This window comes from Genypterus blacodes, unplaced genomic scaffold (genome assembly GCF_046128005.1).
Source record: "Genypterus blacodes isolate CSIRO-AG114 ecotype Tasmania unplaced genomic scaffold, CSIRO-AGI_Gbla_v1 ptg000076l_1, whole genome shotgun sequence".
Classification (NCBI taxonomy): domain Eukaryota; kingdom Metazoa; phylum Chordata; class Actinopteri; order Ophidiiformes; family Ophidiidae; genus Genypterus; species Genypterus blacodes.
Genome location: NW_027466885.1, coordinates 1,885,001 through 1,909,892, shown reverse-complemented (window position 1 = coordinate 1,909,892; position 24,892 = coordinate 1,885,001). Strand labels below are relative to the sequence as shown.

Here is a 24,892-nt window from a genome sequence, read left to right as displayed (position 1 = left end):
GACCGGTTTTAGTATTTGCAAAGAAAGACTTATATAACTAACTAAATATCCCTCAGGGCTCCAGGCTAGCATAAAAGTGTGACAGAGGATCATCTAAGACACAGGTGGAGGAAGAAGAAAGGGATCGACTGTGGTAAGACCTCTTGCTCTCTAAATGTTTTAGGAGAAATTAGAAATAATAATAATTCAGTGTTGCTTGAAACACAGTAAGATGATTTTGCTGCTAAGACTTCAATTTTTTATGTCTGTGGAGAAGCTTCAATCTTTTTGTTTATCTGTCACATAAATAAAAGTAAATTATTCAACAATGATCAGTGATCATCCAGCAAGCATATGAACTCTTATCACTTTAAAAGAAAAGTAGAATATAGTTTCACTCTTGGGTAAACACCTTGTATATCCAATGTTAGGCTTTTTTATACAGCTGAAGAAAGAAAAGAAAATAAGTATCCAACATGGAAATACTTCAATCTAGCAAGATAACCTGAACTTGTACTGTAAATGTGTAAATGTATACTATAAACAGTTCTGTTGTCCTTGTTTATAATCTTAATTTATCCAAAATTGTAATGCAGAGAGTCCAAATCAGACTGTTTGCATTTCAATCTGACTGCGTAACGCTGACACATGTGCTACAAAACCCTGAAATGACATCACAGATCCAAAAATGCTACTTAACATCGCAAATCATTAATCTGGAAATAGCTCTCAGAGTTCAGGGTTACATCTTCAAACTCTTTCTCTTATTTTACTGTGATACAACACAGCACCAAATAGTCACTTTTGAAGGTTTGGTCCCAGTGAATGTTTTGGAAGGACCACATGCAGAAGCTGAAGTACAACACTTGAGTTAATGTGCTGAGTTACATCCAAACTCTTTTTTTCATGACAAATGAAATGGTGGATTGATGGATGGAGTTTGGCTGTTGTTGCTAACAGAGATGAACTGTGTGATGTTTCCAGTTGTGTCTTACTGTGAGAGTCAGTTAACCCAGAGCCATGCGTCTCGCCGTGTTGACTGGCATTCTTCTTCTGGTGGTAGTGCAGTACGCTGGAGTCGGTAAGAACCACACAGACACAAATACACCAGAATGAAAGCAGGAACCCAAAACTGACAAACTCGTTTCTACATCACAGGAAATGCAAATCTGAACAGGATTAGAAACATCTGCCGTTCCAAGTATCCAGTCACACCATGTAAAGTACATGGATGGTACCGCTTAAATTCCCAACGCTGTATGAAGGTGTTCAACTTTGCGAGAACCTTCCGCAGTGCCCATGTAATCAAAACCCACTCTCAAATCAGATTACAATTACTACTATAATACTTTGAATATCACCTCATCGTGTTCATCGTGTTGATGAAAAGTAATTGTGTTCATTCTGTCAATTTCAGGGGTTCTGTCGCCAACTACGTGCCCAAATGGTATCAATTCATAACATCACAGAATATGATAGAGTGCTGTGCAGGCTGGTCAGGAACTCCCATATTAAGTACCACTACTGGTTGGGGGCAATGAGGAGAAGAGTAAGTAGCAAACTCATCAGATTAATCAGAATACAGCAGTGGATGTGAAAGAAATTTGAGTGATCATTACAAATTTGCTGATTATATCAGCTATGGTAAACAATCACTACATTAACATTCTTAACTCACTTCTTAATCTGCAGGGTGTGTGGAGGTGGCAAGATAGAACACATGTGACCTTCAGTAGATGGGCGCGGGGCCAGCCAGACAACTGGATGTTCAGGGAGAACTGCATGGAAATGAATTTTAGATGTAAGTCACCAGAAAACATAGAAGAGGAGTTTGACTGCCTAACAGAGGATGAAGAAGCTGAAGATCATTTTAAGAGTTCCACAATAGAAAATAAACCTTATAATTCTGAGATCTCCAAGGTGATTGCTTTCAAAGGCCAATGTCACTGCTCTGAGCCTCTGGAGTCATTTTAGAAAAATTGGTTTTCAATCAATTTACTTTTTATCTTTCAAAAAAGCCACACATGACTTTCAATGACAAAACCATCAACCACTGGTTGTTCTCAAAAGTCTGAAAATGAGACTTGGTGGGAGGAAATTCCTCCAAAGATATTTCTTGAGGGACTTCACCCCCACAGAATTCAGATCCTGAAAAACGCTCTTGAGTCTTTCAAACTCCTCTCCAGTGTTGTGTTGTTATCGTTTGTTTCAGAGTTTCACAAAGACTTTTGCCAAACAACCAAAAGCAAACCATTTTTTGGGATCTTTTTGGAGTTATAAGTCATGGCAGAAATGTTCAGATTTTCCCAAGATAAACTTTGACATCCTCTCTAATCATGGATTTTTGAAGGCATTAAGGAACAAATTAAAATCAAACTCTGTGAAACATTGTTTTAGGAAAATGTTCCAAAGGAAATATGACTTCCTGCGATTCTAACATTCCTGAATGTGATGTGTTCTGTTTTCCAGGGTGGGGAAGATGGAACGACGAAAACTGTGGCAGTCGGAGGCGCTTTCTGTGTTCCAAGAGGATGTAAACGTCATCAGAATGTCGACATTTTAATTCAGTGTTGACAAGCAGTTGACAAGCAATAAAGCTTCAGCATCAGCAAACATGTTCTCAGTTCTTTTTTGATGGTGGAGGTTCTTACTGTACATGTGCATGTCCTCACAAAACAGAAACTTTTATGATCAGAGGTTGTCAAGCCAGAATGAACTAGCCAAGACTAACCAAACCACGCACACGCACTCACGCGCACTCACGCGCACTCACGCGCACACATGCGCACACAAACACACACACACACACCCAAATATATATATATATATATATATATTTATATATGTGCATATACTGTATAATCAAGAAGCAATACAATGATCCTCAAGTTTTCAAGTTGAAAGCAGGATCCAACAGTTTTCTTGACTTAATAAAGATAATAAAAATAATAAAAATAATTATACAACTCAACCTTTTACCACTGTCTTTTAAGTGATTGAGTCAAGAACCTTGGGTTGTTGATCATCAGTGGTTTGTTTGATTTCACTTGTCACTTGCTTGATTCATGGCAGTGACAAGACTTGCTTCTGACCTGCACATGTGTGACCGACGCCCACCTCTGATGTAATGAAGAAAGTTTTCGGGGGGAAAGAAAGAAAAATTGTTGTTTTTGTTTTTCATATAAATACAAAACGATAATATTCGAGAGAAAGAGCAACACAGAACAGTGTCTTCTTGCATGTCCAAACTGCTGTGGCTGTATGCTGCTGCACCTCTAACACGCCGGCTCGCTGTCGACCCTCTGTTAATACTTATTTGGTACGGCAGAGATGAAGAGCAGTTTTACTAGCATTTGAATTCCATAAAATTGGAGCAAATGAGTGAAATATCGTCAGATAAATTATTCAACTGATTCATCATCTGGCCCTGCTCCTGGGATTGAACAGGGTGCCGTTTATCTGCGTTTTCTGATCAGCTTTTTCCAACACTTTGTTCAACTAAAGATTCCCCAACAAATTCTGCAGTAGTAGGTCGCAGTAGTCGACTACACTATGAGCTCGAAAAAAGTCCACAAAGGTCAAAAGCTCCAACTGAAACTCACCTTTCCGAGTATGGCTATGGCCTCGACTTGAAGCTGCTTATCAAGCGGCTTGTTTGCGACGCACACATTCAAGTTCAATTTGCTGCGTGCAACAAATAACTATCCTTTTCAATTATAAATGGATATGTATTATATTTTATAATACATATCCAAAACATGTACATTTATTACATCATGATTCAGTTGAAATATGATGTCATCAAATTAATTTAGGGAGCAGGCGCAGTGGCTATATATCCACCGAATACTAATTTCCCTGATGTAAGTACATATTCTCTCGGTGAATCAAGTCATGATGACACACATTTTGGCTAAAGCACTGTTTATATTGCAGAAAGATGTCCCAGATTGAGGAAGAATTTGATTCCAAGCTCAGAGTTGATTCATTTCAGGCCTCTGAACTTCCTGCTAGTCATACGATGGTGAGACTCTTTATGATATTCAATACTAACTCATGTGTCTACATCTCCAATGTCATGTGTGTATCTTGCATATCCTATCATATATATATGATATATACTGTATCTATACTGCATGTATCATACATATGTTTATCTTGTGTATCTTGCATATCCTATCATCTAAACTACAATTACAGGAGTGTGCGCGCAAGCGTGCATGTTCTCCACAGTTGTCAGTGACATCATTGACACACAAAACTTTGGAACTTGAATGATGTCACAGTTGACACACTGCTTACTTTGAGAACATGTTGGACAGTAGGGGTGATGGGTAGGGCTGGGGTGAAGGGGGTAAAATGTCTTGGCCAGGATGTTATGGGAGGATCAGCAAGAAAAAGTACAAACACCCAAAGGACACAAGGAGTAGGACAGGAGGGCAGGAAGGAGGAACAAGGGTCAGGGGAGGCTGGGGCAAGCAGGAATAGCACTTTGCTTAAGTTTAACCAATGTATTATTTTGGTGGTCGCTTTAGGTAGACACAGCTAATCTTCTGTCTTTATTATTTTACCATTTCAAACCATTTTTGAATGTTTGAAATTGTTAACATTTTTAGCTTTTATTTGAGCTTCTTTAGTTACTATAGTCCTTTTAAAATTCTCCAGCAATACTTTCTAGCAGTTAGCATTCAAAGAGATTCAGGAAATGTGTCTCTTGTTCTTGTTCTTGGTCTTCCTGTTGTTGTGATAGACAAACAGCAACTTGCCCATCAAGCTGAACAGCTCAGCCATCCTAAGACAGAGGGTGCAGCATAACCGGCAGGTGGAGAAGGAGCAGCAAAGGTACAGCACAGTAACCATCATGCAGGCTAATCTTTTATGAGTCTGACATGATAAGTGTTCAAGAGTCATTTCTCTTGTGTGATGAAAAAGGCTGGAGCGTCTGATGGAAGGGGCTGGTGAGCCTTCTTCTTTCCATCAGTGGCAGAAGGAGATGCGTGAGAGGGACCTTCAGGAGGAGGTTGTCAAGATTGAGGCAAGGCGTATTGAAGGACGCATCAGTAATGATAAGGCAGCTATGGCTCGCACATACACAATGGAACACAAGCAGAAGGCTGCACAGCTTCACAAAGAAGAGGTCTGTAAATGTCACCCAGTGACGCATAATGCATACTCAAGATTGCACAGTGCCTAAAGTGTAAAGAAAGATATAAATAGAAGAAAGCATGCATCTTCCTCACGGACATGCTTTTAAGTAGTTTAAAAGGAGCTGGTAGAGAAACATAGTTTTTTTGTTGTTGCTTTGTTTCCCACAGATTGCCCAGCAAATGCGTTGCTATGCTGAGAAAAGGTTGCAAGAGGGAAAAGAAATTAGAGATTTAGTGCAACAAGGACACAAGAACTCAAAGGCAGCCAAAAGGAAACTGCTTGAATTGAAACAAAATATAGGTAAGTCACCTCACTTAATATAGAGATCATGGCCGTTTTGACTATATGTAATATGAGTTGATAATTTTAATGTCATCTGTTTCATGCAAATGTCACAGTAAAAGAAGTCTCAGAGCAAAATCAAGCTCTCCTCCGCCAAGCATTAGAGGAAGCGCAGGCTGAGCTAAGCAGAAAATTTGAGACCATTCGTGAAATCCACGCCATTGAATCAGTTACTCCCATTAGAAGAAATGTTTTTGATGACACAGAGGTGAGTGAGAGAAATTCCACTTATCAAACATATTATGATGCTATTGTGTTGAGTTCAAGCTATTGTCTTGTGTCAGACTGGAGGCCATGGAGTGTTGGGGGAGATGTCCCTGGTAGAACTCAAGGAGCGGTTGGCCGTTCTGAAGGAGGCACAGCAAAGTGACTTGAAGGAGAGACGGATGCGCATCCTGGAGGAGAAGCAAAGCAAAAAACAGCTTCTCACGGACAGTATGGATGCTATGAACCTCCACAGGAAAGCATTGGTAAAGGCTGCCGCCACCAGGTCAGGAAAACATCGGGCTCTGACTGTGGTATGACATGAGTAAAAAATAATAAGTGGACCCACAAATGTCACACATGCACTTCACAATTTTAATGTGTAGAGGGGAGGAAAAGAGGACCACCAGGCTGGATCTTCTGCAGGCAGTTGGTCAGGATGAGAGAATTTTGGCACTGAAGAGGGAGGCTGAAAAGACAAAGCAAGAGCGCCAAAGACTGGAGCAAACTGAAAGAAGCAAGATTAAAACCTCTGGGAAGGTGTGAAATTCAGAATAAGGATAAAGTTCTCTCTTAGTAAGCAAGCACAAAGCTTTGTATGTATTTGTTACCTCTGTGTTGTTCATGCATTTACCAGTAAATAGTATTACTTATTTATCTTTTTATTCCAATCGTTTCAGAAAAACTTCAAGGTGAACATCTGGGAACAGCTGGAGGAGAAATCACAGCTTCAATTCCAGGGTGAAGTAACCGATATTATTTCTTAGAGCAAAACACTCAACATATCAGAATCAGAATATCAGAATAGCTTTATTCGCCAATTAAGTATAAATATGCACCAATTTTTTTTTCACAGAAAAACTACTCCTCTACTTGAGGAGTAGTTTGTTCTTTTCATTATCCTCTCCACTTTTCACACACATAGTGGATTTGACTTCATCCCAGAGACATGTGTGCATTCCTGATATGTAAGGTATCTATGTTATTGTGACGCCCACTTATGTGTCATCACAGTAGTATGAATTGTTTGGTACGCTCGAAGATGGATATTTTCGTGTAGCATGTGTGAGTCAACATTTCATTTTTGTTTCAGTTTGCTTTGTGTACATTTCTTGCTGAAGCCAGCAGGGGGCGCTTCGCGCTAGTTGAGCGACTGTTTGCAGCACGTCACAGCAGTCTGTTTGCGGCAGTCATTTTACGGCTCATACGCACCCGTATCATTTTCATACATTCTGCTGAGCGAGGCGAAGCAGGGCAGATGTCAAGTCCCTCTGACACATGTTTTAGCGGCTTTGCAGGTTAGTAACGCTATGTGAGAATTTTAAAATGTTGCTTAACCCAAAGTTCGAATGAGTGATGTTTAGATTTTGAATAAAAGGAAAGTTAGAGAGTTTTATCTACAGCGTTGTTTCGGGGTTAGCACCCAGAAGGTGCGTTAATTTATCTCTGCTAGGATCTGTAATGTGTGTTTTTTATAAATGTGTTGCCAAAACGCTGCCAAAAGTGTTATGTTGTCGGTGTTAGTGTGCCAAGCTGAATATATATTTAAATAACTTTCTTTGATTGATTTTAGTGTATTCCTTTGTCTGCAGCTATTTTGGAGTACCGTTTATTTGTCCCAGGTTGCTGTGCTTGAGTCTGACTTGACTGATTTGTGCATTCATTGTTTTGAAACCCATGATTTTTACATGAAGAGAAAGATTAAATAAAAACTTGAAAAAGAAAACCAAACTGAGACGAGAGAATCATGTGTGTTTAATCTTTTAATTATGTCGACCCTAATCAAAATGCTGTGAATAGTCAGAGATGACAGTAGTCTGATTAGAACATTTAAGCTTTGTAGAAAACTATTGATCTTTTTTAGCCTTCTAGAACTGAACTGATGATAAATCATTTTTTCCAGTATTTTCTTCTTTGCTGCATAGATTCACAAAGCTCATCACAATATCAGAAACATTTATTGTTCATCCAGGGACAATACAGGAGGCTGCACATGCGGAGAGCATCCATTCACAGCTCTGCCCACTGGATCTAGATACCCACAATGCAGTGTGATTTCACAGGATGTTGGGACAGACTAAACTAGACATAAAAACAACAAAATGTAAATATTGTATCTTTTTATATCCCATCTATTTGTGTGATATGGTACATTTAGGGGGTGTGTAGGTTAGTTTTTTTCGTGTAGCATTCTAAAGGGATTAAGATGACAATGATCAGGTGATATATACAGGCTGGTTTTACAAATATCCTTTATGTGGAACATCTATGGGGAATTGTAATAAGCCAAGTACTGTTTTGAAGCAGAGCTTTAAATATATATATTTATATATGTTTTTGGAGTTCATCATTTGAGTTTTAGTCCACCTGACGAATAAATAAGATTATCTGATTTGTTCAGCAACTGAAAAAATACTGGCTTTGCTGCGAGAAGGAAACAACGTGAAGTCAAGCATTATGGTTCACAGGGCTGATGAGGTAATTCAAGTTGGCTGGCTCTGCTTACAATTAGGACGACTGTAGTCTGGACTGGACAGGTGTCTTGAGTGGAAGCTGACTTATGCAAGCACAGATGACATGGAGAACAATGCAGAACAATGCAGCCCTTGACAAGAACTGGCAATACCAGTAGGAGGAGCTTTAGGACCCAGACACTACTGATAGAGCCTGATGTGCTCTGTATGTCTTCAGTACCGTATGGAGGAATGATGTCATTGGAGACCCAGTCTTAACCTATTAATGGGCTCGGGTCTGGGGCCACACCAACATTTGTGTACTTGGCCAGCCTTAAGCGTTTTACTGAAGGAACCTTAGGCACAAAACTAACAAAACAAATCCAAACTATGGGAGCTGGCCACCAACAAGTGAACGGTGTCCGGGAGGTAGAGCCATGAAGAATTGGTTGGTGGTAGCCTGGTTGTTGTGTTGTCTCTTTATGTTGCAGTGTTTTTAGTAACTACAAAGCCTAAGAGCAGAGGAAATATATTGTTTATTGTTGCATGAATGTATCAAATGCTGACTGAAATCTCTTTCCTGTCCAGCTTTCATCATTGAGTTGACAAACATTGTTTACTCCCTTACACAGTTACATTTTACTTTAGAAATACTTTTAAATGGTAATGTAGTATTTGACCTTATCTGCATCTGACCTTGTCTGATTTTTCAAAATTGTCATTTAAACACAAAATCAAATTGAAATCGGCATGAATCATCAATAATCAGTCCATCTAACAGACTATGATTGTATTTACTGAAGTGTTAATACATTCCATTGGCCCATAATCAGTGTAAGCATTTTGATCATGTGCCTAGTATACATATAAAAGCCAGTTAAGCATCTTATCACGTATATTCAACACAATACGGAATTCTATTAAATCAATTAATTATACATGATATATACATGATGAATGACAAAAACTCAAATCCACTGCTATTTATTTCTATGTTTTCCATGGTTAAATTATGCTGATATGAAGTGATCAGAATCTTCATTTTAGCAATAACAAACCAGCCTGTAGAAAAAAACCTGAAGAGAGATGAAAAGATTGTCAATTAACAATTTTACTACAAGCCATAACGATAAAGAACATAGAACATTTTGGCAAATGCCAGGTAAAATTTAGTGCTATTCACTACAGGAAAGGTATCATGCAAATGTTATTGGGGCGTACAATATGATGCAACATTACAAAAAAAATTACAAGTGAATATTCATATTCCTATTTTCAATGAAAAATCCTTGCTTTGGCAAATATTTTGAACACTCAAAACAGTCTGACAAACCATATTGATAAATGACCCATAATGTAAACGATTGTAAACAAATTATTTTTCGATTTCTTTCTTCCATGCTCTCCTCTGAAGAGATTGGTGTGAAAAAACATTGAAGTAAAACTAGAGCACATCAATGAGACAAATGTATGATAACCATAAAATAATGAGAGCATTGCTGAGAACACTGGCCTCCTCTACATAGGGCTGGATTTGGTTAGATTTTTATGAAGAGAGGGTCTTGGGCTGGCCTCAAGTACTTGTTTTAAAGTAGGAATATTTGTCCAACCTTTTCTATGAAGTGTTGGATTTTCTACAGCCAAGACACAGACAGAAAGTGGAGGATTAACCCTCAACTTGTACGTCAACTAATGAAAGTGAAATAAATGATCTATTATGTTCAGAGAGATAGAAAAGTTCCACTGTCACAGTAATGAGGACTTTTATTTCATACTTAAAATATCATTTAAAATGTGATGGAATTAAAGCTATCTTGTCATCAACAACAACAAAAAAGTAGTCCACATAGTCATTTTGTACTCTGGTGCTAACAAGGATTTGCACCGGAACACTGGCCAGCTTTAAGAGGCTCTTCACTGTGTCTTGGATCTCGGGGTGGAGCAACATCTATGACTGTTCTCATTGACCTCCAAATGGCATTAGGTTTGGGAGGGAGAATGTTCCTATGAGGAACAAAATAAATAATAAATAATAAATAACATTTTTTTTTTTTAAATCCTGTGCAACTGCAAAAATCAGCTGCCATTCCATTTTAAACACTAGGAGGAAACACTTGCTTTCATGCTCACCAAATCAGGCTACATTCTGTTACTGAACCAAGATGTTGAGCCCAAAAATCTGAAACAGTGGTGTGCAGTGAGATGACATTCTCCAAGAGCCTTCTACTCGGGTGGGCTGAGGGTACTGTCATCTTCATCAGGTTCCATGTATAACCCAAGCCAAGGTTCCAAGATGCAGCAAGAGTTGCTTAATGGCACAAAGGACGATTGCATTACAACAATCCACATTGTAAGATAGATATTTATCCTGTTCAGTAAAGCCAAAGACGCCTCATTTGATGATGGTGATTTTACTGAGGTATTTATAATTTAATTAATTCAACAATTATATATTTATGCTCAAAATGCTACACGATGCACATTGTGATGGAGTCTACAGCAAATCAAGTGTAAGTCAACTGCAGCTCTTTGCTACCATCCAGCAACAGCCAGGTGAGTGCAGTGCTTTACAGGCCGTTTGACCTCTACAGACACATAAAACTATCTGAACATATCTAGAAAAAGAACAACTGAAGGACCACTGCAACATGTTGGAAACACGTTTGCTTGTTTGCCATCTTAGTCATAAGCAGGATAACCATAAGAACAAGAAACTGCTAGCTAGCTCCACCAAAAATACACTTTCAAAATCATGCAAAACTGTCATATTTAAGTTGAATTTGGGGTATAAGTAATATTAGCAACAGTGTTGAATGGGGCTTTGATTAATGAAGCATTTAATACATTTGTCTGAGAAGCCTGAGAAAGCCTCACTTCTTCATCACTAACTTTGACCCATATGTTGCAAACGTAAACAGCTACTCTGGACTGTTAAGTATTCAATGAGACAAAAGCAAAGGCCACAAATTGATGAAGAAGCCGCAGAGCGACAGACCAATTTCCTGAATTGTACGAGATAAATTTAAAATCACACCATGACCTGGGCTCAAAGGTTACCAGGTTGATAAACTTTGCATGTAGCCTAGACTTGTATTTGAAATGTGAGGTAGCTTAAAGCAGAGCTGGGGGCACTTGCCCAAGAAGTGCTGTTGGTCTAACTTTGCACCATTACTCTGCCTACTCTTGTGTTGAGCAGCAAAAGACAGAACGCAAACTGATTCAAGCGACACAATATTGCCTCTGGTCATGGGATTGTTAATACCTCGGGGCTACCTAGGGGACGTAAAAGTTGAGAGAATATAAACTTAATTTACTCTGCTTTTCCTTTTGTTTACCACATGCTAGTTCTTCCTCTTCCACTCAGGTGACATGCTTCCCCAATTTAAAATTGGGCTCAAATTTGGATCATGAATCAGACAGCTTTAGCGCTGTTGCAATGTGTATTTTTTCCCCCACTTGTATTGGTGCCGAGCTAGTTTAGCTTCGAAGCTAGCTAAACATTTACTGGAGCTGTGTCTCTTTAGCAGATTGGTAGCTGCAAAATTCCCGTGTATTTGTTTGTATTCAAGTATTGCATTGGGGCCTTACTAATTAAAGCAAAATCATTATAAGGTTTCACTACTTTGTGCTGTAGATATAGGAGAAGAATTGACATGAAGACCCATGTAAGTATAGGTTGTAAAGAGTTGACAGTAAACACACATTTCTGTGCAAGTCACAGCATATTTGACTTCATATCTACAGGAGGAATCCTAAGCACACTTAAGGTTCAAAACAGTTTTCTGTACAGTATGTGGTGTCTAAATACAAAACATATCTCTGTCACATATCAATTTCACAGCTGTTCACTCTTTGTAAAATAATTCATTCTTTATCTACTGAAATGTTTACATTATGTTGTATATTAAATAGTATTTTCTGGTGTAGCACCCTTTTCAAACATACACAGTATTTACAGTGCAGGGAAGTAAACATTGGTCTCACAATGATACAATAATTTTGCAATAGTTTGCTACACTTTCAGTCTCTGTGCTACTTGTTTTTGTTCTTTGTTTGCAATGATTCATATCCAAAATGTACACAACTGTTTGAAAAAAAGAAAGAAGCTTCCCCTGTCCCCAAACCAATGGCACAGCATCAGTGCTACAATAGGTATCCTTAGGAGTGACCACAAAAGTACACAGTGATTATTTCTACAACACTTAAAAGGTTGTGCTTTAGTGTGAACACATACAAAATCTCATGCTGAATAAAACCTTCTTTTTAATTTACTATGATATATACAATGGCTGTTAGTGCAGCTATAGTCTTGCTATTTGGCCCAAAATATCTGTCAAATCTGCTACCCTACCTTATTACATCTTTTCTTTGCTTTTTGTTTTTTACTTTTCTCCATTTCTGCTCTTTGTATAAAGTATACTGGGTCCTTCATAACACACAACACATCCTGAACAAAGGGTGATTAAGAGAGGAGCAGGACATTACAGGATTAAAAGTTACGCAATATACCTGATGATACCCTATTTTTCACAGTATTCTATGAATTTTGTTATTACTTTGGAAGGACATGGTCTGATATCTCTGCGTGTATGATAAGGGTACTTCATTAGGAAATTAAGTGAACAAATGTTAGGATAAATTGAATGAAGGTCTAATTGACAGTCTGCAAGCTTTCTTGCTTCTTTGGTCTTACACACACATTGCTAAGACTTTGTGGTGTGTAAGGACTTGTTGATTTTTTTTAAAATTATTCCTTGAAAGCAGGAGTTATTGATGTCCCCTTGTAGAAAATATTCCGGGTGTTATTTGGGCTGTTGGCTCTCTCTGGAATCAGAATCAGGTTATTCCCTTTTCTGCGCAGTGTAGATTCACGACTAGAAGCAACTGAGGGGGTTTCTGAAGTGGTCTCCACACCTCCACCTCCGCCAGATCCAGATGTGCTGCCATCCCCCGGGGTTACCCGTATGGTAGAGATTCCTTGGGGATGCAGCCTCTGTTCTGACTGGCTGGAAGTCTGTGTGTGAACAGTTACGATGGGTGAGGTACTAACAGTGGTTATTGTGGTGCTGATGTGATTTGTATGCTTTCTGTCAATGGAGCCTTCACGTATAGAGCCTGAGCTTTCCGAATCTCTGTTCAGATCATTGAGCTCAAAGGATTGCCTCAAATTGCCACCTCCTCCTCCTGCCCCTCCACCACCTTCGCCTCCTACAGATCCAGCACCATGATCCAGGGATCTCCACCGCCATGATCCGCTGCCATCTGTGGTTGGAACTGGAATCACTGGCCTGTTGTTTTCAGGGTGGGCCTCAATTCTGACGATTGCTCCAGTACTCCCTGAAATACTGCCTGTGGTGCTTCCAAGTGAGCTAGGCCCCGTGCCACTGTTGGGATCTTGATCCATAAGTGGCCTGTAGTGAGCCGGTCCTTGACAACTACCAGTGTTGCTACAAACTATAACGCTCTCATCCATGCTTTTAGAGTGGGTCTGCAGCAGGCCCTGCTGCTTGGACATGGCAATAACCTGCATCATTCGTGGCTGGCTGTTTGGACCACTTTCATTAGTCCGACAGGCTGAAGTTTTCTCTGCTGCCCTCTGCCAATTTGCTTGAACTGTGCTATTCACCGTCGACATCCCTTCACTTCCTCCTGCTCCTACCATCCTTGCAGCGTTGGTGTAATTCTCGTGAGCTTCCTCAGGTATGTGCACCAGCTGTGAAGACCCCGGCCTGGACTGCATGGCTATCCTGGCCCCTCCAGTGATACCACTGCAGTTATTGGGCAGTGTGGTGCTAGCGCCCATGGCAAGCTTTGCCATGTAAGCATGACTGCTAACATCAAAACCTCCATTCAGGGCCATGGCCACTGGCTCAGAGTTGGATCTGAGCTCCATGCTACCATGGTGGAGTGGGTGCTGTGAAGACTGGCCAGATGAGGAGTCCAAAGAGGAGGAGAAGGAGTCTGGCACTTGCAGAGAGCATTTGTGACTGTTCTTGCTTTTCCATTGAGAAAGCAGTTGCTTTGAGCGACTGGAGTCCATGGAATGGTGGAGGGTGGCAGCATGACGTCTTGCTGCTTCTTCATACGCTGCCATGGCCTGGGGTGTGTGGACCCGGGGAAGGGTGTGGCTGAAAGTCACCATGACCTCTTCACTGTGAGGGCTGCGGGGGGAGATGGTGTCCACATCTGCACTAGAGCGCTTCAGGTTGTCCTCAGACCTCTGTTGCTGAAGGCCACGGTGAAGTAGGCCCTCGGAGTGTGAGGTGGGGATTCCCGGCTCCCCGACCATGCTGGCTTTCATCTGCAGGTGATGGAGGACAGCCTCCTGACTGATATGTGGTAAGGAGCAGGGGGGGCAGTGGAGTTGAGGAAGGGGAATGCTGACAGCTTCCTTGCTGGGCTGAAAGTTTCCTACTGCATACATCCCCTGGAAACAGACAAAATAAAATGTACAGTTAAACACTTTTATTTTTTTAATTATCATTATTATATATGATATTTGTTAAAAGTATTTATATTATATCTTTTAATTTGTCAGTTATGGGTATTTGCCTAGACTTAAACTGGGATGTTATCGCGATATGGTTAATACCATAATTCATACATTTACATTACAAATTTTCAAATAGCAATATATTCGTAAGCAATTTATGGTATTAAAATGTAATTTTAGATTTGAAAATCATTCTGCTGCTGAGATAATGATACCCCCATAATCAACTGTTCAATTTAAGAAAATATGAACTACACAAAATACATTGAAAATATGCCTACCATAAATCATTATAAATAAATGCTGTTATGGTATCTGTCATAGGTATAACATTCACATTTCTCCAAAATATGTCTATGTCTCAGAAACGAAGAATTCAACTTTGATCATAATCTCGCACCAGAATCTTTAGCAGTGAGATAAAGCAGGCTAAACATGAGGGTGGCTCTTACCAGGTAGACAGCAATGGCCCCACCCAGCAGGAAGCCCAGGTAGACGTCAATTGCATGGTTCTTGTATTGAATAATCCTGGTTAGACCACAAATGATGGCACAGATAATGAAGGAGAAGACCAGCAGTGGCTTGAGCAGCTTGGATGAGTCCGTCAGGGTGCTGTTGAAGTACATCTGTAGCACAGAGCACATTTGCACATGAATTCATTGTAAATTGTGCACAGTGTCATCTTTATTTGATGCAGATATGAACAGTTGGATGCATTTACTGCGTTTTGTATTTCAATGTTTTTTACATGGATTTATGGAGAAGTTTTGTTTTGGTGATTTGTTTATTGAATAGGCTGTGTGTAGTCCAAAGCCTATTCAATAAACAAATTGGACTGAGTTTCCATCCTAATCACAGTGTAGAGTCTACACTGTGATTAGGACTGAGACACATTACGACCTGCTAAACCACATATTAATGTGGCTTGCAGGGGTTCCAGAGTAGAGAAAAACAGATTCAACTTAAGTACAAGAATATGAGTAAGTTAATAATGATTAATCCGGTGCTTTGGGTGTTCCGCTTTGTTAATGTATATTATGGTTGATGAAGGGCTTTGTGAGAGGGTCAGAAGGGTTAAATGTGTGAGGTTTTAGACTATTACTCACTGAAACATAGACAGCCGCGAACGATGCGAGGGTAGCATGCTGAGAGGGGAAGGATTTTCTGAAAGAGATGAAAAAACAGAACACACTGAGCTGGCTTCTGCAACAAATGCAGCCACTGTGTGAGCCAGTGTGAGATGGTTAAAGCATTAGAAGAACTTTACAATAATAATGATAACTATGATCAGTGCCTGCACAGCACTTCTTTAGTTATAGTCACAGTAACACAGTAGTCAGCGTGACTGTATACAAATAATCCCCAACAGCATAACCTGTGTTAAATGACACAGCAACTACAGACCGAAGGACAAAAGGAAAATGCCCCAAATTTGCATGACAGATTGTCCCACAAATGCCTTATAAACAATCTCAACATATTCAGGTTAACATCAAAGTCAAACCTACTTTATGTGTACGGTGCTCCAATAGGATCTACAGTAACGCCGCAGAGCATCACTAAGTGCTACATAATGCAGCTGAACATGTGACCCATTTTCTCACCGAGCACCAGTGACCTACTTCAGCAACTACTGAGACACTGTCACTTCACATATTAACTGAAATTCTATGACTATATATGTTTGTGTGCAATCCTATTTAACTGAAAAGTAATGCCAGCCGTCATGATCAATAATTTGCAGAGGTCATTTTAATTTCATGTCAGCAAGAACAAGTACATGGTTTGAAGATCTGTTTTAAAATTCATAGCTCATATGAATTTTATCTATCAGCTGTAGTTAGGTCTGGGATTTTGGAATTTACAGGCTTTTCCAAACTCTGGAGAGCCTAATGCAGCAGTTACTGGAAAATTTCAAAATGAAAAAGACAAAATCTTAATTGGGAAATTTGTTACTGATCAGTGGTGAAAGTACACAGTCAATTTTCAGCTTCATGTTGCAGCAATATGTGGACACAAAGTGAATAAAAAAATGTTTTCTTTTGTTTTATGAGATTGCATTCTGGATTGGATCTTTTGAACTTCCAGATGGCAGTAATTGCTCTCTTGATTCAACTTAGTTGCATGTTTTAGCCATCGCACTGTGCACTCAGGCATGTGGTTGTGTGGGTGGGTGTATGAAATTGCATTATATATATACAGTATATACATGTGTGTGAGTGTGGTGTGTGTGTTTTGTGCTAAACCATAGTAACGTTTACATCAAGGGAGTCATAAAACCAGAACTCAAAAACTGATGTGACCATCAGAACCATTTCTCCCACTACAAACAACTGTGAATAGATTATTATAAATGTGCTTATTGTAAAAATCACAATCAAAGACTGTGGTTTATGTTTTTAAAATATTATGGAGGAATTTTAGGATTCAGATATGCCTAACTTTATAATTGTGTACCAATTACAAATGTAGACATGTAGTCTAATGTAGTCTCTTTATTTCCAATTTTGTTTCGATCATGGTTCCTCATTGACAAACACTTTCCTCAAAAAATGAACACCTTTTTCAGTCAGTAATTTGTAACGGCAAGGAATCCAGAAATCTGGGAGATGTTTTAAACAGGGTTAGTGTTTACAACAGAGCATTAAATGCACTGCAGCATTCTAAACTGCTCCTCTTAACATGCAAAACACTACATGACCTTGTTATCCATCTGCGCTGCTCTCACAATTTGTAATTCCTCAGCTAGGCTTTGCTCATCATTTCCCCCATCATTTTTGGATCTATCATGGTTGCTCAAGGTCCATTAGAAATGTGCTTATAATTTATTATTTTGTATGTGTTCACGAATATTCAGCAGTAGCAGTGAGCTATGTCAAGTCTCCTCACCTGCCCTGGATGATGGCTGCACGGTCGGCCCCTGAGCAGATGTCATCACTGATGTAGGGGTTCTGCTCGCAGCTGACATTTAGTGTGGTGTAGTTGGGTTTACACACGGTGAGGAAATACGGAGTTGGGTAGCCTGTCATCAATTGGAGGATGTCGGTGATGAGGGCGGTGGCACAAAGGCCAAACAAATGAACTCCTGAAGAGCACAGGTGATGTAAAGACAGAGACATGAGCAGAGTGCACAGACACACCGAGTCTATATATAAAAGTCAAAGTCAAAACATTTTTCGTTGTTGGTTGTAAGTTGGTTATCCACTTCATGTCACATTTTAAGTTTTGAGGTACTTTACATGAGTATTTTCACATTTCCATCTTACCTATACTCTCCTTCATTAAAGAGTGAAATATTTTACTTTTTGCTTCAATACATTTTTAAAAAGATTAAATGAATAGTAAACATTCACATTGGTAATATAATTGCTGTGTCCGGTGAAAACCCTCTACTTCATTTCACTGCATTTCAAAGTTATGACATACAATCCAAATTGAAAGAATGGAATGAAAACTTTAAAGCAACAAATTGTCATGTGTCTGTGATGAGAACGACCAACGTGCCAATGAAGCGGATGGCTCTGCGTATGAAGGAGTTGAAGTTGCAGCCGGCTGCATTGATGTTGGCTTCGGCTCCGGCGCCGCTCTTCTTCCGGGACAGACAGCAGAAGAGGATGGCTTCTCCAATCATGATCTGTTAACACAAAAAAACAAACTCTTAGAGATGGTTACGCTGCTGCTCTCATCAGACCTGCCCAAAACAATTATTCCAAGTCCAATTGAACATTGAAGTGTAATTTTAATTCCCCTGCCCTCTTCTTAATTATTCTTTATCCCTACATGTGTTAATTTACACTATGTACAGTATAATGTCAGTGTGAATGCCAGTGTTATGACCAAATAACTTCATTTGACGTTGTCAGAGTGCAAGTTGGACAGCAAAATTGAGTTTACCACCTGATTGGAGGTGAAAAGCCTGTTATATTCTCCCTTCGTATTCCAGGCTGAAGTGGAATCAGATTTTTTTTCATATCAGATTTGGACCACTTACATTTGTGGTCAATGGTCTGATTCATATTCGAGCTCTGGCTATGTGACATTGGTGTGAGTACCTTGCCTTGACTTGTACATTGGTCATTGGTACTTGGTGTTGGTGTAGTAAATAATGAGTAGCCTGTTGAACGGCTTATTGGAATTAGTGTAGAAATCCTCTATGTATAGAAACAGAAATTTGGAAAATACATGTAATTGTCACAAACTAGAAAAGGATATATGGCTGTGGGGAAGGGGTGGTTGAAATTTTTCTTGTGGCCATCAAGATGACTGGACAACAGTGTCTGCACCTGCACCTAATCGTTTTTATCAAGCACTAACTCACCTATTTACTGTAAAAGAAGACTAGTTACAGAAAGAGGCACATGTAATGGAATGAATTTGAAAGTAATAGAGCAATTTATATCTTTATGTCCAGCATGTGCAGGCCGAATAGTTTGGTTTAAATGATCCTAGACCACCTTTTTTAGATGGACTTTGTCTGACTAATGGTCATAGTCAGACTAATGTGCATGAATCAGACGTTGACTTTTCTTATTTTGTTTGCATGACTTCAGGTACACAAAAACATGCAAACATTGATGAATGGGCCCCACTGCATACTGTGACACATCTTGAATTAAATTGCATTTTTCACAATCTAGATCACCTATCTATCCCATATTAATGCAAAGTGGAAATAGAGCCTATGAGTCAGTTCACACCTGATCATCATCAAATAAATAATAACTCTGGTTTTCCCAGCACTGGCCCGGTTCTTTCATGCCTACCGTAATGGCGGGTCCGGCAAAGGCTAGGCTGAGTAACATCAACAGGGGGATGACCTCATGGTTGGGGTCAATATAGGGCAGGCTCAGACTGCGGTCGTGACAGGTGAAGCCAGACTTGACCGGCTTGAACACATCAGTCCACTCTAGGAAGTAGAGACTAACCACGGACGACACCAGGATAGGCAGCTGTCGATTGGAGAGAGAGATGGAGAGACCAAGGTGGAAGGTGGGGAGGGGGAGCGGAAAAGAACAGACAGAGAGACAGGCAGAGACAGGGCAGAGAAACAGAGAGAGAAGGTGAGACAGTTCAATTTAAGGTACAGAGTCTCCTCAACATTAATTGAACTTTCTGTTCTGGAGACTGAACAGATTGTCAATGAATAACTAAATGTATAAACAGGCAGTGAGGGGTCAAAATGTCCCCATAACCTCATGGTTCAATGATCATTCTAATGTCATTTGGTAATAAAGGATGGAGGCGAAGACAATATTTTTCATGACCTGAGGGGGTGGTGACTGTGAAATCAACAGCTAATTCATGATCATGACGTGCGGCTTGATGTCTTAGGATGAAAAAAGACAACATTTAAACCACAACCATGAAATAAAAACAATAGAAATAGTATTGATCTTTGTATTGTGGTGGCACGGTGGCTAGCACTCCCAGCAAGAAGGTCCCGGTCATTTCCTGTCCGTGTGGAATTTAGACTTTCTCCTCATGTTTGCGTGGGTTTCCTTTCTGATTTGAAACAGTGCACTTTGCCAATCGCAAGGGCGGCAATTTAGGATATACAGTACCTAATGCATCTGACCCAGGCTTCAAACTGCCGCCTCAATTGTTTTACAAATGCATGCCGTGCCACTCGTGTGCAAGTCATGCTAACTAATCACAAGGGGCCCAAGGCGACTCTGCACATGCCCACCAACAGACACATTAAACCCAAGCAAAACAAAACATTCATGGTGCAGAGTTCACTTAACAGGGAACAACGTCAGATTTTGTCCGAGGCAACACTACCAACTTGTACCACCACTTGAAAAAGTACCACCGGTTGCTGTTTGATGACTACCTGGCTAAAAAGTCAAGCGGAAGTAGTGCAAACAGTCCATTATGTCAGTTGTTTGCTGCTTTTACACCTTGTGAAAAGGGCTCTCAAAGACACCGTTGGGTAACAAATACCATTACATACTAAATCCTCTATAGACATGGTGTCAATAAACACCACCATAACCAAAGACATGAATAACACACACACAGCTGCTTAGCGGACACTCAAGAGACATTTTCAAGTTATAAATCCCAATTTTTATTTTTCACTGCCAAATAATTACTGTGCCTACAGCCCTCAAGGCTGTCTGCAGAGTACGATCTAAAAAAAATAAAAGTCAAAAAGAATGGGAGAGATTTTTGCTTGACAAGAATGACAGTCATATGATGATTAACCAGCAAAGTGCAAATCAGCAACATAAAATGCCCACTTTAAAATGTTGAGGGCACTTTAAGTTGCAAATGTCCATGACTGAAAAACACGTTTTCAACTTGACATTTATGGGATTTTCATGCCTGAATGGTTTTCTGACACTGTCACCACAACCACTGCAAACTGTGTGAATAATGAATAAGAATGTGGGTGGGTTTGCATACTGTGTGTGTGTGTGTGTGTGTGTATGTATGTATGAGGCACTGTAATTGTTTATCACAAAAATATCAGTTTATTAATTGTTAACAACAAACCAATACGACATAAGGGTGCTTCAGAAATATACTTATTCAATTTAACCAAACAGCATGCACATCTACTGCGAGTTAAATTAACTGAGGCTATGAAATACTGTTGATGGTGTTAGAGCCATTTCACTGAACAACAAATATGTGTGCAGCTGTGATCCAGAACGACTACAAATGTCACGCTGGCACAATCTAAACTGTAACATTTAATTAACTCTGTTACTCACTAAACACTGGATATCGTCCTGCGCTTCCTGCAGTCATTGTCTATGTAACGTAACAATGCTGAATGTCACTTTGAATACAGTGTCTGTCATTGCAAGTCCAGCCCCATTACACATTCATATTAAAATCTGATCTATGGCCTATGGATCTATTTTCTCTGCCATTCCACCCACGCCACAATCTTACAGACTGCCCCTAGTGTCACTAATGTGAATCACATCAAAACCTGCCATTTCAAGCAGCAATGAGCCTCCTCCATAAGCAAAGACATATCAGCGTCTCTCTCCCTTGCTCCACCACAGTACCTTTACCTGAGTCCCTCTATTTTTAATTTTTCTCTATTGTCCATCTCTCTATCCCTTCCCTCGGCTGTATCCTTTACTCAACATGAAGCTCTCCCCTCCCATCCAGCTCCTCAGCTTATGAGAACAGGAAATGTAGGTCAGTGGTGTTCAAACTGTTCATGCTCTCCACAGGAATCTGGTCTACAAATAACACTGTGCCAGTGCTACCTCAAAATACATTTACTGATGATATTTATATATATTATTCATATTATTGATGGTACAGCTTCATATGCTCAATTTGATATTACAATTGAGGCCCATTAATCATTTTATTGATGCTAGTCATTCACCATATGAACGTGTTTACTTATGAGAATAGGTTACATATAGACAGTTGCTTTTAGCCTTGTTTCATTTCATTGTCCAGGTGTATATAGATTGGATCTGCTGCTTGGTACTTGTGCTTGTTCACTCACAGATGACTGTAAAAAATGCAGGGCTACACTTTCTTCCTCAATGATTACATGGACGATATGGCAGGAAAGAGTCAGTTCTGTTTGAATAATTGATGTTTAAAAATGGAAAGTAGGATAGTGTGTGTTTTGGTTGGTGCTTAGCCAACAGCACTGATGAAATGATGGGGCAGATTGACTGACTGACTGACTGACTGGTTGTCACAGTGATGAAGTTACTAAAGATTGCCTGTCTGTTTACATAGAATTGCCACAAATTGCATCTGTAATCAACCCCCTGGTATCAATTGGTTTCATACAAAATCAGCAAACAAGCAAGCAAAAGTCTGTAACTAAAGATCACAAATAAACATTTGGTCAGAAATGTCTTGGCAGAGGAATGACATCATCAAAATAGAGAGAATTGTCATACTTTGTGTGATAGTTATTATTTGGTCCACAATAGACCAAAACTAAAACTAGTCTGTAGTTGTGGCACAAGCAGCATGAGGCATTGGCATACATCACACACACAGACAGGGTTTCTGAGTGTTTTCTCCCTCCCTAAGAAAACAATCTTTGCCACACACAACTAGCAGCAAGGTTCAATTGCTGTTAAATTGTAGTTTGGTGACTGCTAGTACAAACACTGCAGCTGGTCTGAGGAGAAGAGGAGTTTATAATCTTTGAATAAGATGTTTTAGTATTCTTTATGTTCCCTTTCGCTTAGAATCCTCTGACTCTGGGTGAGCTCAGCTGGCTACAGTTGAGCAGCACTGTTGCCCTACGACGTCAACTATCTGACTCCTCTCCATAAATATCTGTATCTGTCACTTTCATTCTTTCTCTCCTTTCACCTGTAAAGACTATCTGTGTCACATATTGCAGTGTTTTATCTCACTATCACCCACTTCTCTTTCAAGCTTACACTTTTTCAATGTCTGTCATCATTTCCCTGTGTGTGACTGCACCAGACATACTGATGCAATGTGTAAATGCCAGTCTTGACAGCGGATGCCTTCATCTAGATTACATAATTTAGATTGTAATCAATATGTGGAAGGTAAATTCTAAAAATACATCTAATATGGAGTTTTACCAAAAGCTCTATCTGATCCAGGCTAATACATAAACTCATCTATGTGTTCTCATATCACAGCAGGTTGATGAGACCCGTCTTCAAAGTTTTCCTTCTCAGACAGGTTGTGCTCTTACACAAACAACCTCACACAGCAAACAAAAGTAAAAACCTACGAAACGCAACCTGACTACTTTATCAACCCACAGAGCATTGTTAGTGCGATGTAACAAACAAGCTATGTCAAAAATGTTACTTAAAGCTGTGAATTTGAAATAATGAATCATATTTGATGCTTTTGCATTGAATTTGATAATTGCAGGTGTAATAAAGCAGTGTTTATATGCTATTAAAAGCTCTAGATAACACCATCATCCCAGGAGCTGAGAGAGGGAGAGGTCCGTTTTGGGTAACACAGCCTGACACTAATCCTTCCTGCAGGTGGATGTAACCCATGTTATTCTTAATCTGGGCCATGGCCTTCCCTAAAATCATACATATGATCTAATCATTTGTTTTAGATAACAGTTGCTCAGCCCTAATCTTGCTTCCATTTGTTCCACTTTGGAGGAAGCAGCCTCAGGCCCTCACTGTACTTCAGCTTTAATTCATACTAAGGTACAACATCAGCCAATCACACCAGTGAGAGCTCACATGAAATTCCAGTAACACCCATATTGCACTGGCTTACCATTGTATTGAATTCACTCTTAGATGACCTTTAAGAAGCTTAGATAGCTGCCCAGCTAATATGTTCAATCTATCACATATTGATTTCACTTCACTTTCAGTATTGATTACACAAGTTTGTGAAGTGGATTTCAGGATTGGTAGTGGAAGGAAAGTGCATGTCATAAAGTCTACAACATAAAAAGGAAACAAGTGCCTTCAAGTGTAGGGTGATGGGTGTGTGTATAAGCTAACTGCAATTTATGGATTTCCTCTTATCAAGCAGCAGTGATATCAGTTTGGCAGAGATTCTGGCGGACTCACGCACTCATAAGTACATATATACAGTCAAACCGACTATTCAAGGCTGGGTGCTTGGGCAGATGAAGGAGGATCTTAATTATGATTATGAAGCAGGTTTACAGGTGTAATTTTGTACATTAAATGAGAAAATAAAACTTGGGTCTAGCTGTTGATAGCAAACATGTGGCTGTGGTTCTTGACAGTTCTGCTCTAAGCTCTGCATCCCTACATATGTACAGCTGATGGCATTAATCATTGAAGGAGCAGGTAAATGTGTGAGGGGGGCAGGGAGGCGTCACGATTGCCACGCAATGCTCTCTCCAAATCTGATGGAAGCCATGTCATGCCACGTCAGACAGCAGAACCCCTAAACACCAACAGCCACCACCTTTGTAAGCCTTGGCTAACACAGACACAGCAAATAGAAGCGAACAGAATATATGGCTGGCGTGCCTTGGAGAGAAAAGAGGGGTAGTTCATTGCATAAATTAACTAGCAGCATTGACCTAGTTTAAACGTGTCCTGCTGTTTGTGAAGAGAAAATCCACACTGAACAGAGACGTTGGCAATTTTACAACCTGCAGGCTGAAGATCATTCTTTCCTTTTGTTTCGTGGTGCCTTTTTTTTTTTTAAGTCGGATCTTCGGAAAATCAGGGAATCCCCATCTGAAAGCCTCTACTGAAAGACAAATTATTGGAGGGAAATCTGTGCTATATGATGCAAATGTGATTCTTTCCACAACGGGCCACTGGTGAATTAGAGCATG

General features: G+C 39.8%; 3 protein-coding genes across 3 annotated transcripts in view; 2 read left to right on the top strand and 1 right to left on the bottom strand.

Moving 5' to 3' along the window:
• The first annotated feature begins 71 nt into the window (after window positions 1–71).
• LOC143006940 (C-type isolectin Sp-CL4-like) lies at window positions 72–2,592 on the top strand. Its single transcript, XM_076158305.1, has 6 exons — window positions 72–133; window positions 964–1,060; window positions 1,138–1,280; window positions 1,397–1,528; window positions 1,672–1,780; window positions 2,449–2,592. The coding sequence occupies exons 2-6, from the start codon at window positions 1,000–1,002 to the stop codon at window positions 2,514–2,516; spliced, it is 513 nt and encodes a 170-aa protein (XP_076014420.1). The 5' UTR covers window positions 72–133; window positions 964–999; the 3' UTR covers window positions 2,517–2,592.
• A 1,327-nt stretch (window positions 2,593–3,919) lies between these two features.
• On the top strand, window positions 3,920–6,440 carry LOC143006976 (cilia- and flagella-associated protein 99-like). Its single transcript, XM_076158355.1, has 8 exons — window positions 3,920–4,003; window positions 4,730–4,821; window positions 4,912–5,116; window positions 5,295–5,427; window positions 5,526–5,677; window positions 5,754–5,959; window positions 6,060–6,213; window positions 6,354–6,440. The coding sequence occupies exons 1-8, from the start codon at window positions 3,920–3,922 to the stop codon at window positions 6,438–6,440; spliced, it is 1,113 nt and encodes a 370-aa protein (XP_076014470.1).
• A 6,433-nt stretch (window positions 6,441–12,873) lies between these two features.
• The window catches only part of plppr4b (phospholipid phosphatase related 4b), a 13,001-nt gene continuing 982 nt past the window's right edge, over window positions 12,874–24,892 (bottom strand). Inside the window, exons 2-7 of the mRNA XM_076158284.1 lie at window positions 19,383–19,568; window positions 18,124–18,253; window positions 17,509–17,704; window positions 15,726–15,783; window positions 15,072–15,245; window positions 12,874–14,553 (exon numbers count right to left, since the gene is read on the bottom strand). Of these exons, the coding sequence (XP_076014399.1) occupies window positions 12,874–14,553; window positions 15,072–15,245; window positions 15,726–15,783; window positions 17,509–17,704; window positions 18,124–18,253; window positions 19,383–19,568 (2,424 nt within the window). The remainder of the gene's footprint in view (window positions 14,554–15,071; window positions 15,246–15,725; window positions 15,784–17,508; window positions 17,705–18,123; window positions 18,254–19,382; window positions 19,569–24,892) is intronic.